At 47.3% G+C, this 13494-nt stretch overlaps 1 protein-coding gene across 2 annotated transcripts in view; it reads right to left on the bottom strand.

Moving 5' to 3' along the window:
- The window catches only part of ARHGEF18 (Rho/Rac guanine nucleotide exchange factor 18), a gene marked incomplete at its 5' end in the record, with an annotated part of 95750 nt that overhangs the window by 23081 nt on the left and 59175 nt on the right, over positions 1-13494 (bottom strand). For both annotated transcript variants that reach the window (XM_082651753.1, XM_082651754.1), the window contains 3 exons: positions 1158-1298; positions 1457-1569; positions 3040-3178. In XM_082651753.1, the coding sequence (XP_082507879.1) occupies positions 1158-1298; positions 1457-1569; positions 3040-3178 (393 nt within the window). The remainder of the gene's footprint in view (positions 1-1157; positions 1299-1456; positions 1570-3039; positions 3179-13494) is intronic.

The following is a 13494-nucleotide window of genomic DNA, read 5'->3' on the forward strand; positions in this document are numbered from 1 at the left end:
CCAGCTTAAGGGGACAGCGAGGGGTGGAAGGATATCAGGAAAGAGAGGACCCGGATGTGCGCTGGGACCTCAAATGCACAGGAGGGGTTCCTGCCTAATATTAACCGAAGACGTTTCCAGGCTGTTTGAAACAAGAAGACTGTTCTGACCAACACCCCTCCCTGAGATGTGAAACTTGCATGTCAGAGACCTGCCCCAGACTATAACTGATGGGAAAAGTGGAGCTCCAGGGAGGATTTTAATTCACTGTTAAAGGCAAAGAAAGATTCTATTTTGTGATGGAGCTCCTCTGCCGTTTAAGTCAAGGCCTTGAAGTTGTTAGAGATGAAACAGAAGTCAGTGGCGCCGGCCGGGGCCAGGGTCGCCAGCCACAGGGCTGGAAGGACTCTGCACTTGCCCAGCAGTGGAGACAGCGTGACACAGGGCTGCCCAGAGGGAAGCGACGGACTGCACTGCCCCCCCCACCCTCTAGGCAGGACTCCTGGCCGGGCTCAGGCTCTCCTCTCCACCCACACCCCAACCTGCTCTGGCCCTGGCAGGGAGCTCAGTGTGCAAAACGTGGAAGGCAGTTGAGTGTCCACTGGTGAGTGGACACCACTGAGCAGTGCTGGGGGCCTGGAGGGACCGAAGGGGGGCACCCAGCCCAGGGATGGGTGGTGCCTGGGAGATGTGGTTTCCACGGTGACTGCAACACCCCATCTAAGGACAGCGGCTGCCCACGGCCAGGTTTTCCAACAGCCGGTGGGAAGGGGCGCCCACCCCGGAGCAGCACTACAGTCACATGCAGAGAGGGACCTGCCTCCAAAACCTCCACCACGCCCGGGCCTGTCTGTGGTCACCAGCGATGGCTGGGATGGGCCCAGGAGGTCTTCTCTCCTGGGGTCACCAGCAAGGTAAGGACAAGTCAGGACTGGGCATTCGGCCATTCCTGTCCTCGGGGACTGGTTCTCACAAAGCCCCGTCCGGCCACCTCCTTCCCGGCCCGGAAGGCAGGGCTACCCTGGGGCAGTAGGTGGAGTGGGCCACACAGTCTCAGGGAGGGTCAGCAGTGGAGCCCTGGCTCCCAGATGGAATTAATAAATTAAAAAAAAAAAATCAAGAAGAAGAAGAGGGAGGAGGGGTAGGAAGTGAAGGGCTGGCGTGGCAGGCCTCCTTACCATAGAGCACATCCTGCCTTTTCACCACCTCCCTCTTCTGTTTCTTCACATATGCGGGGTCCACGGAGAGGCTCCAGGACTCAGCCTCGAACTCGTGGGCATCTGCTTCGATCTCACGCCTCAGCGAGGCAGTGTAGGGGTCTGAGGGAAGGATAGGAGGCCGCTGCTCAGGGGCCCGGGGCCTTGGCAGGCTTGGGGCTGCCCCTGCCCGTGCCGCCTGGACGCCCGGATGTGGGTCTCGGCGCCTCCCAGTGAATGGAGACCACCTGACACCCGAGAAAGAATCGAGGTGACGGTACCTTCTATAAAGACGGAGTCAGCGTTCAAAGACGTAAGTGAAAGAGAGTCATCGGCTGCCTGCTTGAACTTCAGAGACACTGTGTCGGTTTCATCCATCTCTCCTGTGACTGGTCTAAATGGAAATCATAAAACCAGTCATTTAAAAAAATTGCATCACACACACACACATTCTACAAAGGCAACTCACGTCATTACTCAATCTGATTAGATACTATTTGAGAACTTTCTGGCTATCAACGTAAGCCTTAACTCACAGATCATTTTGAAAATTAGGAGACTATCTGTCAATGTGACATCAGGTCTTCCATCAAAACTGCCTGTTTTTTGGGGGGAGTACAGTTGATGTACAATATTATATTAGTTACAGGTGTATAACATAGTGATTCACAATTTTTAAAGGTTATACTCCATTTACACTTATTAAAAAACAGTGGCGATATTCCGTGTTGTATAATACACCCGTGCAGTTTATCTATTTTATTTTTTAAAATAAATTTATTTATTTAATTTATTTATTTTTGGCTGCGTTGAGTCTGTTGCTGCGCGTGGGCTTTCACTAGTTGCGGCGAGCAGGGGCTACTCTTCGTTGCAGTGCTTGGGCTTCTCATTGTGGTGGCTTCTCTGTTGCGAAGCATGGGCTCTAGACATGAGGGCTTCAGTAGTTGTGGCTCATGGGCTCTAGAGCGCAGGCTCAGTAGTTGTGGCGCATGGGCTCAGCTGCTCCACAGCATGAGGGATCTTCCCGGACCAGGGCTCGAACCCATGTCCCCTGCACTGGCAGGCAAATTCTTAACCACTGTGCCACCAGGGAATCCCTATCTATTTTATACATAGTAGTTTGTGCCTCTTAATCCCCTGCCGCTATCTTGTCCCTCTCCCCTTCCCTCTCCCCACTGGCAACCACTAGTTTGTTCCCTATGTCTGCCATCAAAACTAACTTTAATCTAATGTTCAAGTACATTCTAAGGGCGCATTCATTATATGCTTCCTTTCCTGGCCACCGGAGCCCTCAGGAACCCCTGGAATTCTTTCTGGCCAGAGTAGGGTGGACACAGCCTCATTCCCACTTGAGATTGGAGGGAGAATCCTTTCTAGAGGAAAAAGAAAATCAGCTCCTCTCCCCACCGACTCATCCAAGGATCACTGCAGTGACATTTTTTTTTTCTTTTTTACATGAGGTTTTCTACCTGAACGCTGCTGAATGCAATATTACAAGAACCACCTCAAAGTCCTAGGAAAACCAGATTAAGGCATGAATAACAGGACACAGACTTTGCGGCAACCTCAGTGGACTTCCAGCCTCGTCTGGAGGACACAGAGGAGCCCTGTCCAAGGGTCCTTCAAGAGCAGGAAGCAAACTGGCTCCAAATGGCCGAGGACCCCCAGAACACATCATTTTTGATAAAGGAAAAGGAGTGACTCTCCAAAGCAGGTGTTAACAGCAATCTCACCGCTTGGTGGGGCTCTCCCTAACCGCCCCCCCAGGGTCTCCTTCCGGAGAGGCTACCCTCGGGGTCCCTGAGGAATGCCACCCCTGCTCCCTCCCTTCGCCAGCCCCTGGCAGAGGGGCTACCCGACTCACCCAAGTCTCGTCCCCGTTCCCGCCGGGCTGGGTGCTGGCTGTGGACCCCCCTTCTGCGAGACCGTCATGCCGACATTCCTGGCCAGGCCCGGGCTGCCATCGGACAGGAGGGTGGCCCTCGGGTGCTCCTTCAGGGATGCTGCGACGGAGGCAAAGACAGAGTTGGTGCTGAGGAAGTGGGCAGGGTAGCGGAGGTGGCCCGTCCGGAGGCCCCTCTCTGACTGGGGCCGCAGCACGGACAGAATCTTGGAGGTCAGCAGCTCGTTATCCAGGAAGACGTTCTCGCTCCATTTCCTGGGAAAAGAGCTGTAGAACGAGAGCTCGGGGCGGCTGTGGAGCGAGCTGGCCCCGTCGCTGCTCTTGGAGTGTGCGTTCCCCATGGTCACGCTGGGGGCGCCGAGACCTGGCCGGGCTTTGCCGTTTTTATAGCCCCGGGGGTGATCCTTCTAGAAATGGAAAGCTGCTTCTCGTATTGTATTGGCTGAAGCCTCGGGTATGGACGGCAGGAAGTTGGTCCCCGCTGTGACCGTTTAGTGTGGAAATCGCACAGTATTTTCTCCTCAGGTAAAAAAGGAACAACACGACAACTCCTCCACCCCGTACCCCTCCGTCTTGGTAGGGGGTAAAAAGCAAAGGGCGGTTTACATCCACCGCAAAGAGTCTTAAGATCACGGATTGGGAGCTTGTGCCGACATCACACACATCTCAGATTGTAATTAATCTGAGACCGGCTGTCAGGATGATTCTGAGATGCAGAGACCATGGGGTCTCTGGTGTTTGGCCGCACGCGCCACTGTTCCTAATTGCTCTGATAGAATTTGACTCCCAAGGTTGATGAGAGGCCCTGATCCTATATTATAAGGTGATCGTAAACCAACCTAACACACGACAGGAGCCCCGAAGGGTTGTCTGCCCTCATCTGCTAGTTAAGAGTTGGGATATTACTGTTGATGCCAACTACCTCCAGTAGATCATATACTTGAATATGTTCTTCCCATATGTTATATGTTAATTCATTCGATCCTCTCAATAAATATCAAGGTATGCAATCTTATCTTCACCTTGATAAATAAGGACAGTGAGAATTAAGAAGATATGTACAATGTCCAGTGCCACTTATATTTGATAAATGAAAGCCCATGACATCACTCACAGGACTACCTGATTCAAATCTGCAATTTTTTTCATACTCGGTACTAGCAAGAATTCGTATGTTCTATTAAGGTCATAATCTACAGACAAGTATTGATCTATTATAATTATACTTGAAGTACATGACTGTACTGGATTTTGGACACATACAACCAAACACATACATACACACACATAACAAAAACAAAAACAAACAACAACAAAAACAGAAATCTAGCATCAGACTGGATATTGAATAGAAAGGATGTTGAACACAAGCAAGAGACAAAGAGTCAAATTATTTTAAAAAAATAATGTGATATGAGAATAAGTGTTTAAAGAATGTGAATGTAATTTTTACCTTTTTTAATTAAAAAATATGTATTGAAAAGAAAAAAAAAGAGTTGGAATGTTCAGATGTATTGTACCCACTGATCCTTCCCCATCGATGGAAAGATGCAGCTCTTTGAAAGCCAGGCTGTCATTAATGAAGCTGTTTTTTTTTTCCTCCTCCTATTTGACAAGTCGACCATTTAAGTCAAGCCTAGTTGTGACGGGCCGCTTGGCTAATCTATTTATTCTCAGGGTGAAAGCCACATTTGAAAGCTTTGCTCTAAGACAAACAGCAGCCTTAAAAAGAAATCTGGGGACTTCCCTGGTGGTCCAGTGGTTAAGACTCCGCACTCCCAATGTAGAGGACATGGGTTCCATCCCTGGTCAGGGAACTAAGATCCCGCATGCTGAGCAGCATGGCCAAAAAAAAAAAAAAAAGAAATCTGTCCAGTGGCCTTCCTGACCCAGCTCCTGGGTCCCCAATGCACCCACCCACCAGTTTCTCTATGTCACACAAGGAAAGTAGTTGGGACTCTGGTTCTGAGCAGCACGGAGACTACGTGATGCCATTTGGTCAGTGACCTCAAACATCCTGACGTCATGATCATAAATAGCTAACAACGGCTATTATCATAGTAGACAAAGGTGACAAGGTTGTTCGCTCACATACCAACTCGTTTGCAATGGTGAAAATCATAAATCGAGGCCTCCACGGTCCAGGGCAGGCACTTCCTGGCATTTCTACGCCCAGTGAACTCCACCCAGGCAATTATGATCTGGATGTACAAATACGGGACAAATGCTAAAATGAAGACTTTGCCCGGCATCCTGGTGCGGCTGACAGATTGTTCCTGTGATCCGAGGTCCTGCCTGAAGTCGGATGGATTCTGCTTTAATCCAACAGCCCACGGGAGGAAAAGTCACCCTAAACACCCTCTCAGAACCACTGGTTCCAGAGACTTTTTAGAAAATGATCGGTAATGCTGAATCTACGATAAATGGAATTAGATCTTCCTTGGATGATTAAGACACTTTGAGGTTTTCATGTCTTGGGGGCCATGATTAGGGGCCCCAGGTACAACTGGACTCAAAAGGGTACAAGGGGTAGAATTCCAGCTAAAAGAATGATGAACTAAACGTATGATATAATTTACTTATTCTGATCACTGTCTGCCTCCCCAGTAGAATGGAGGACAGTGCCTCCCACGAAACAGGTGCCAAGAAAGCACTGTTTCACGGGATTTTATTTAGCCACAAAAAGGAACGAAATTCTGACACTTGCTACAACATGGACGAAACGTGAGGACATGGTGCTCAGTGAAATAAGTCAGACACAAAAACGACAAATACCCTCGGATTCCACTTCTAGGAGGTCCCAAAAGGAGTCAGGTTCATAGAGAGAAAAATGAGAATGGGGGGTTCCCAGGGGCTGAGGAAGGGGAATGGGGAGTTTTGCTTAACATGGACAGAGTATCAATTGGGGAAAATGAAGAGAGTTTTGAAGCTGGATGATGGTAGTGGTTGCCCAACACTGCGAATGTACTTAATGCCACTGGATTGTACTCTGGTTAAACTGGTCAGTTTTATGTTTATGTATATTTTACTGTTTTTGGTTTTTTTTTTTCTGAATCAAAACCCCACATTTGTTTAGTTATTTATTTTTGGCTGTGTTGGGTCTTCATTCCTGTGCGGAGGCTTTCTCTAGTTGTGGCAAGCGGGGGCCGCTCTTCATTGTGGTGCACGGGCCTCTCACTATCGCGGCCTCTCTTGTTGCGGAGCACAGGCTCCAGACGCGCAGGCTCAGTAGTTGTGGCTCATGGGCCTAGTTGCCCCGCGGCATGTGGGATCCTCCCAGACCAGGGCTCGAACCCGTGTCCCCTGCATTAGCAGGCAGATTCTCAACCACTGTACCACCAGGGAAGCCCTACCACCGTTTTTTAAAAAAGAAATCATTGTTTATTTAGGGTGATGGAATAGTCCTGCCTCTTGACTGTGGTACTGGTTCCTCACATGTACACCTGGAAAACATTTCATAGATATATACACTCCCCTTTCCCTCACAAGAGTGCAGGTAACAACGAGCAAAACCCGAATAGGGTCTGTCCCTGAGCTGATAACATTGTATCAATGTCTTGGTTTTGCCACTGGACTGTGGTTACATGAGATGTCAGGAGTGGGGGATGCCTGGTGGAGGGTACACAGGAAGTCTATTTTTACAACTTCTTGTAAGTCTTGAACTACTCCGGAATAAAACGTTACAGTCAATTCTTGTTATTCGTGGTAGGGACTGAATTAGCTAATACGGAACCACGGCTCCTATGGGAGCTTCTGGCTGCACTTTTGCCAACCATTCATCCCGTAACCTTGTTTTATGTGTGTTTCTATTGAAAAATGCGTTAGTTAACATATACTGCTGATTCATTAACATCGAACGTGTGTCTGAACGAAGCTGGCCTGACACAGATTTTCTCTGTAAGGTCCACTGTAGCCTTCTTGTGCTTAAGACCACTAGACAGCACTTCAGCACTATGCTTGGGGGCCCCTTTGCCAAATCACCAACAAAAAGCTCCCCCCCACCAAAAAAAAGGGCAAAACATGTGGCACCAAATACACTGCAGAAAGGACACGTGTTTGCAGTATGAGCTGAAGCAAGAATGCTGGGCACGGCCTGTTCAACCTCAGCTGGGAACGTGCGCCTTAGTGATTCACACTTTTCCCCGCAAGTGTCTGCACGTGACTGTGAAAACACCCCACAAGTACTGATTGGAGGGTTACAAATACATTTTAGCCAGTAGGTGAATTTGCAGAGACAGAATCCTGCATCCATACAATGGAACAGTGCTCATCTAAAGAAGAAATGAGATGCTGAAACATGCTCCCATGTGGATGGACCCGGGAAATATCCTGCTGAGTGAAAGTGGTCAGGCACACAAGCCCATGCAGTGTAGGAGTCCATCTATAGGAAACAGGCAGAACAGGTAAATCCACAATGACGGAAAGTAGATCAATAGGTAGGTGCCTAGGACTTGGGGAGATTGGAGGGTGACAGCTAATGGGTATGGGGCTTCTCTTGGGGCTTCTAAGATTGATTGCAGAAAAAAAAAGGGGGGGGGAATTCCCTGGCAGTCCAGTGGTTAGAATTCGGCACTCTCACTGCTGAGGGCCTGGGTGCGACCCCTGGTTGGGGAACTAAGATCCCCCAAGCTGTGCAGCATGGCCAAAAATAAATAAAATAAAATAAAACAAAATAAAATAAATGGATTGCCGTGACTCTGAATACACTAAAAGCCACTGCACTGGACACTGAAATGGGTGCGCTGTATGATATGTGAATTACATCTCAGTTAAAGCTGTTCAGCGGATAAACTCCTGTGAAGAAGGGCTACCTTTCTGCGGGAGAACAAGCCCAGTGATTTGTAGGTTTCACACCCAGTATGACTTAGTCATGCTGCCCCTGGCTCTGAGGCAGACAGGAATCTGTATTTATCCTGCCCTCGTGTTTTCCTAAACCAGACAGCCATGGTGGGGCAGACAGTGGGTGGTGGGTCGCTGGGATCTGGGCTGTGCTGTGTGCACAGCCATCGAACCCGATTCGGAGCTTAATTAGCACCGCCTGCCCACCGCTGAGAGGTACCATCGATCGGCATGCTCCTGGCCCGCTGCGGCAACCGGTCCACCACAGAGGGGACCCAGAGGAGAGCCAGGAATGACAATGAGAAGTGAACGGTGAAAATGGAAAAAGTTCTTGGCCCAGAGGAAAAAACACACCCGTTCTCAGCCACAAACAGACAGCAGCCTGTTCTCATGATTTTTTTTTTTTTAAACCTGTTTTGCCTCGGTTTCTTGAAGAGTGGTCTCTGTGAGCAAATCAGATGACTAAGCTGGTGTGACAGCTACGATGATTCCACTTTGGGATTTTACTTGGACAACAGACCCCACGCCACAAAGTTCAGGTTAATAGGGGCTAATTTCTAGCGTACTTAGGCTCCCGAGTGACCTGCAGTCTATAAATCCTCTGATACACAAGCACAACCCCATCAGCCCTTGGGGGAACGTAAGGACCCACGAGGGAAGTCCATGAACAAGACTTGATAGTTAAGAACCTGTTGAAAGTCATTTTTCAAGGAAACTCATTATGACGTATCAAGTGACCATCTTAATTGGGCTTAAACTGTCCTTTATAATCTAGAAGCATACTGGCTTCTAGAAACACCAACTTCCAAGCAAGAATTTTATATTCTAACCAACAAGGACCTACTGTATAGCACAGGGAACTATACTCAATATCTTATAATAACCAGTAATGGAAAAAAAATCTGAAAAAGAACATATAGATATATATACGTATAACTGAATCACTTTGCTGTACACCTGAGACTAACACAACACTGTCAATCAACTGTACTTCAATTTTTTAAAAAAGAATTCTATATTCTAAATGGCAGATTCCCCCTGCTGCTCGATGGGAAAGTAACTGGAAACATCTTTGGGAGGCAGCTGGGCCCGGGCACAGAGGTCCCTGCGGTTTTCTGCAAAAGGCCACGCAGGGGACTTCCCTGGCAGTCCAGTGCTCCCAATGCAGGCGTCCTGGGTTCGATCCCTGGTTGGGGAACTAGATCCTGCGTGCCGCAACTAAAGATCCCGCATGCCACAACTAAGAAGTCCGCATGCCGCAACTAAGACCCGGAGCAGCCAGAATAAACAAACAAACAAATAAATAAATATTAAAAACAAAAAAACAAACGAAAAAACCACCAGCCGCCCGGCAGTTTCAAAGGCTTGGCTTCGAAACAGCTGCCCCTTTTCTCATATTTGGTGAGGTCCTAGGCCCCCCTCCCTGCCCCCATTCTTTGTGTCTTCGAAGACTTTTCTCTCAGGCTGCGAGTGCCACCTGTCTCTGGAGAGTTCTAGCAAGCACGGGCTGCGGGCGAGTGTTCGAGAGACAATTAAGAAAATCTGATACCAAATGAAGTTTTCAGTTCACAGTTCCCAGCTTGGCAGCCACCTGGGAATAGACTAAATCAATGCCAAGACAACTCATTGATTTCTCTGCCCTGCTTCAGTTGGATGTTACAAAAGCAAGACAGCATAAAAAAGAAAAAAAAGAAAAATACAGGAGGGGGAAAAAAAACCCCCAAACCCCAAACCTTAACCCCATGCCTCAGAGGACAAAGAGAGAGGAAAAAAAAAGAAAAAAAGAAAAAAAAAAGGCATATTGGGGCTTAGAAGTGTGAGCCAGAAAGAATACTCTTTGTGAACCTGAAATTAAAAAAAATACACAAGCCCCCCACCCACTCCCAAATTACGTCAAACCCAGCAAACACCACTTAAAAAAGAATTGTGGGATCTTCCTGACTGTGTGTGCAGAAGACTTAAAAATCACAGAACCGTATAAAAGTAGAAATAACCTGTACTGCTACCACCCACAGTTAATTGCTTCTGGAATGAAGATTTATACGTTGAGAATTAATGTTTAATAATGAGTGATCTAGAGATCTGTGTTGAAAAATCCCTCATGTATAGCAAAAGGATAATATGGTAGCAAATATATTTTTGGCGTAAATATCATGCAGGACATGTGGGTTATACCATCAAGCGATATGCTTGCAAATCACTATTCTACAAAATAGTTCGTATTATTCTATGGATAATTCCGGAAGTTAACGCAGAAAGAACCAATGGCCATGTCCGTGGGCATAAAAATGAACCTCAACCTAACCTTCATGCTTTTCACAAACAAGAATTCAAAATGGACCACAGATTTAAACAGAAAATGTAGAACTATAAGACTTTTCAGAGCTAACATAGGAGAAAATCTTCAGGAACTGGGGCTTGGATGGGTGAAAGAGTTCTTTGCTATGACACCAGAAGCCTGATCCACAAAAGAAAAATATATCTTTAAATTGACTTCGTCATAATGAAAAACATTTGCTTGTGGGAGATCTGTTAAAAGGATGAAAAGATAGGCTACAGAGTGGGAGGAAATATTTTGCAAACTGCCTATCTGACGAAAGACTAGCATTTAGAATGTATGACGTGCTCTCAAAATCCAACAGTAAAAATACAAATAACCCATTCAGAAAATGAGCATAAGAGATGAAGACTACATTTCACCGAATAAGATATACATACGGTAAAAAAGCACGTGAAATGATGTTCAACATCATTTAGCCATCAGAGAAATGCAAAACCACCGTGAGCCGTCACTACCAGAATGGCTAAAATAAAAAACGGTGATGATGCTAAATGCTGGTGAGGATGTGGAGAAACTGGATCACTCATACATTGCTGGTGGGAATGTAAAAGGGTGCAGCCGCTCTGGAAAACAGTTGGGTGGTTTGTAAAGAAAACTAAACAACTGCATTCTTGTGTATTTATCTCAGAGAAATGCAAAACTCAGGTCCAGACAAAAACCTTTACATGACTGTTCGCAGCTGCTTTGAGGCCAAAACAGGAAACAACACAGATGTCCCTCACTGAGTAAATGGTCAGACAAACTGCGGTCCACCCATGCCACGGAATACTCCTTGGCAAGGAAAAGGAACTGTTGATAACACACAGCAACCTGGGTAGATCTCATGGGCGTTATACTGAGATAAAAGACAATCTCAAAAGGTCACCATATGATTCCATTTATGTAACATTCTTTTTTTTTTTTTTGGCTGCACCGAGTGGCTTGCGGGATCTTAGTTCCCAGACCAGGGATCAAATCCAGGCCCCCAGCAAGGGAAGTGCGGAGTCCTAACCACTGGACCACCAGGGAATTCCCTATGTAGCATTCTTGAAATGACAAAATTATAGAGATGGAGAAAAGATTTGTGGTTGCTGGAGTTATCAGTGGAGGGGGAGGCGGGCGCATGAAGAGTGGGTGAGAATATAATGCAGAAGTTCAAGGGCAATCTGTGGTGATGGAACAGTCCTGGATCTTGAGGGAAGTGGTGGCTGTGGGAATCTACACATGTAATAAAATGGCATTGGACCAGACTCACATATTGTCCAGATGACAATTTCCTCGTTTTGACATCCTATTATATTGTAGTTACAAAGAAGTAACCAGTGGGGGAAACTGCACGAGGGGTACACGTGACCTCTCTGTACCACCTTTGCAATTTCCTGTGAATTTGTAATGATTTCAAAAGAAAAAGTGTGAAACAAACAAAAGCATCACCACCAACAAAAAAAAAGAAAGAACACTCATGCCCAAAGTCGTAAACAGCTCTGGCTGCCATAATAAAATAACAGATCGGGTGGCTTAAACAATAGAAATTTATGTCTTACAGTCCTGGAGGCTGGGAAGTCCAAGACTAAGGTGCCAGTAGATTCGGCCTTTGCTGAGGGCTTGCTCCCTGGCTTCAGATGGCCACCTTCTTGCTGGCTCCTTACATGGTAGAGAGAGTGTGAACAAGCTATCTAGGGTTTTTTCTTATAAGGGCACTAATCCCATCATGGGGGCCCCACCCTCATGACCTCATCTACTCCAATCACCTTGCAAAGGCCCCATCTCCTATTACCATCACACTGGGGGGTTAGGGATGCAACATGGGAATTTGGGGGAACACAATTCAGACCAGAACACAGTGAATAAAGCCGTGTTTCCTGCGAACTCATTTAATTCCAGAGCTTCTCTTATCACTCACTGGACACCTCAGCAGAAAGAACAAGCAGACTTCCTCTTTCTTCCCTCCCTTCATCTCTTAGAGGGAAGGCCAAAGGGCACAGCCTCTTAAGAAGAATTCCTGCAGAAGGTGATGGACACTCAACTGAGACCTCAGAGAGCAGTTCTGATGGTCAAGGAGGAGGCTCTGGGAATAGTGCTTTATAAGAAAGCAGGCTTGGAGACATTCAGAGAGGGTTACAATGAAAACGAGACATGCCCGAGGACCTCATGGCGAGTCACCATAATTTGGGAGAAGAGACTGTGAGAGTATAAAAAGTAATGAGAGGGACTTCCCTGGTGATCCAGCGGTGAGGACTCGGTGCTTCCACCGCAGGGGGCATGGGTTTGATGCCTGGTTGGGGAACTAAGATCCCACAAGCTTTGCAGTGTGGCCAAAAAAAGAGCCACCCAACAGGATGTGGGGCTGCTCCACTAAGAGTGGCCAAACGCAAGACTTTGTCCTGGCTGGAAACCTGGGGACTTCATGCAGAAGCCTCTGCCAGGGGCCACCACGTAAAAGAGAAATGCACAAAGGTGTGGATGGTAAGAAATTATACCTGGCTGAGAGAGCTGCCAGATGGCCCTAGGCCAGCCATCCCTGCCTGTCCCTGACCTCATGGGAGAATCTGCCCTTATTGAGTAAATCCCCAACATCACCGCAAGGCATAGAAAAAATTCACTTTGGGGACTTCCCTGGTGGCGCAGTGGTTAAGAATCTGCCTGCCAATGCAAGGGACATGGATTCAAGTCCTGGTCTGGGAAGTTCCCACATGCCGTGCAGCAACTAAGCCCATGCACCATAACTACTGAGCCTGTGCTCTAGAGCCCGCGAGCCACAACTACTGAGCCCGCGAGCCACAACTATTGCGCCCACGTGCCACAACTACTGAAGTCCGCACACCTAGAGCCTGTGCACCGCAACGAGAAGCCACCATAATGAGAAGCCTGTGCCCTGCAACGAAGAGTAGCCCCTGCTCGCCGCAACTAGAGAAAGCCCGCATGCAGCAACGAAGACCCAACGCAGCCAAAAATAAATTAAAAAAAATAAATAAATAAATTTAAAAAAAAAGAAAAATCTACTTTGTTATTAGCATGAATGCTAAATACAGTCAGCCCTCGGTATCCGGAGGGGATTGGTTCCAGGGCCTCTAAGGATGCCAAAACCCCAAATCCCAGGATGCTCAAGTCCCTCACATGAAATGGCAAAGTATCAATACAGCTGACCCTTGAACAACACGGGTTTGAACTGTGCAGGGCCACTTATAGCGGATTTTTTTCCCCCACTAAATATGCGCTATAGTTCTATACAATCCGTGGTTGGCTGAATCTGAGGA

The sequence above is a fragment of the Grampus griseus genome (assembly GCF_964374135.1).
Source record: "Grampus griseus genome assembly, chromosome: 3".
Taxonomy (NCBI): Eukaryota; Metazoa; Chordata; class Mammalia; order Artiodactyla; family Delphinidae; genus Grampus; species Grampus griseus.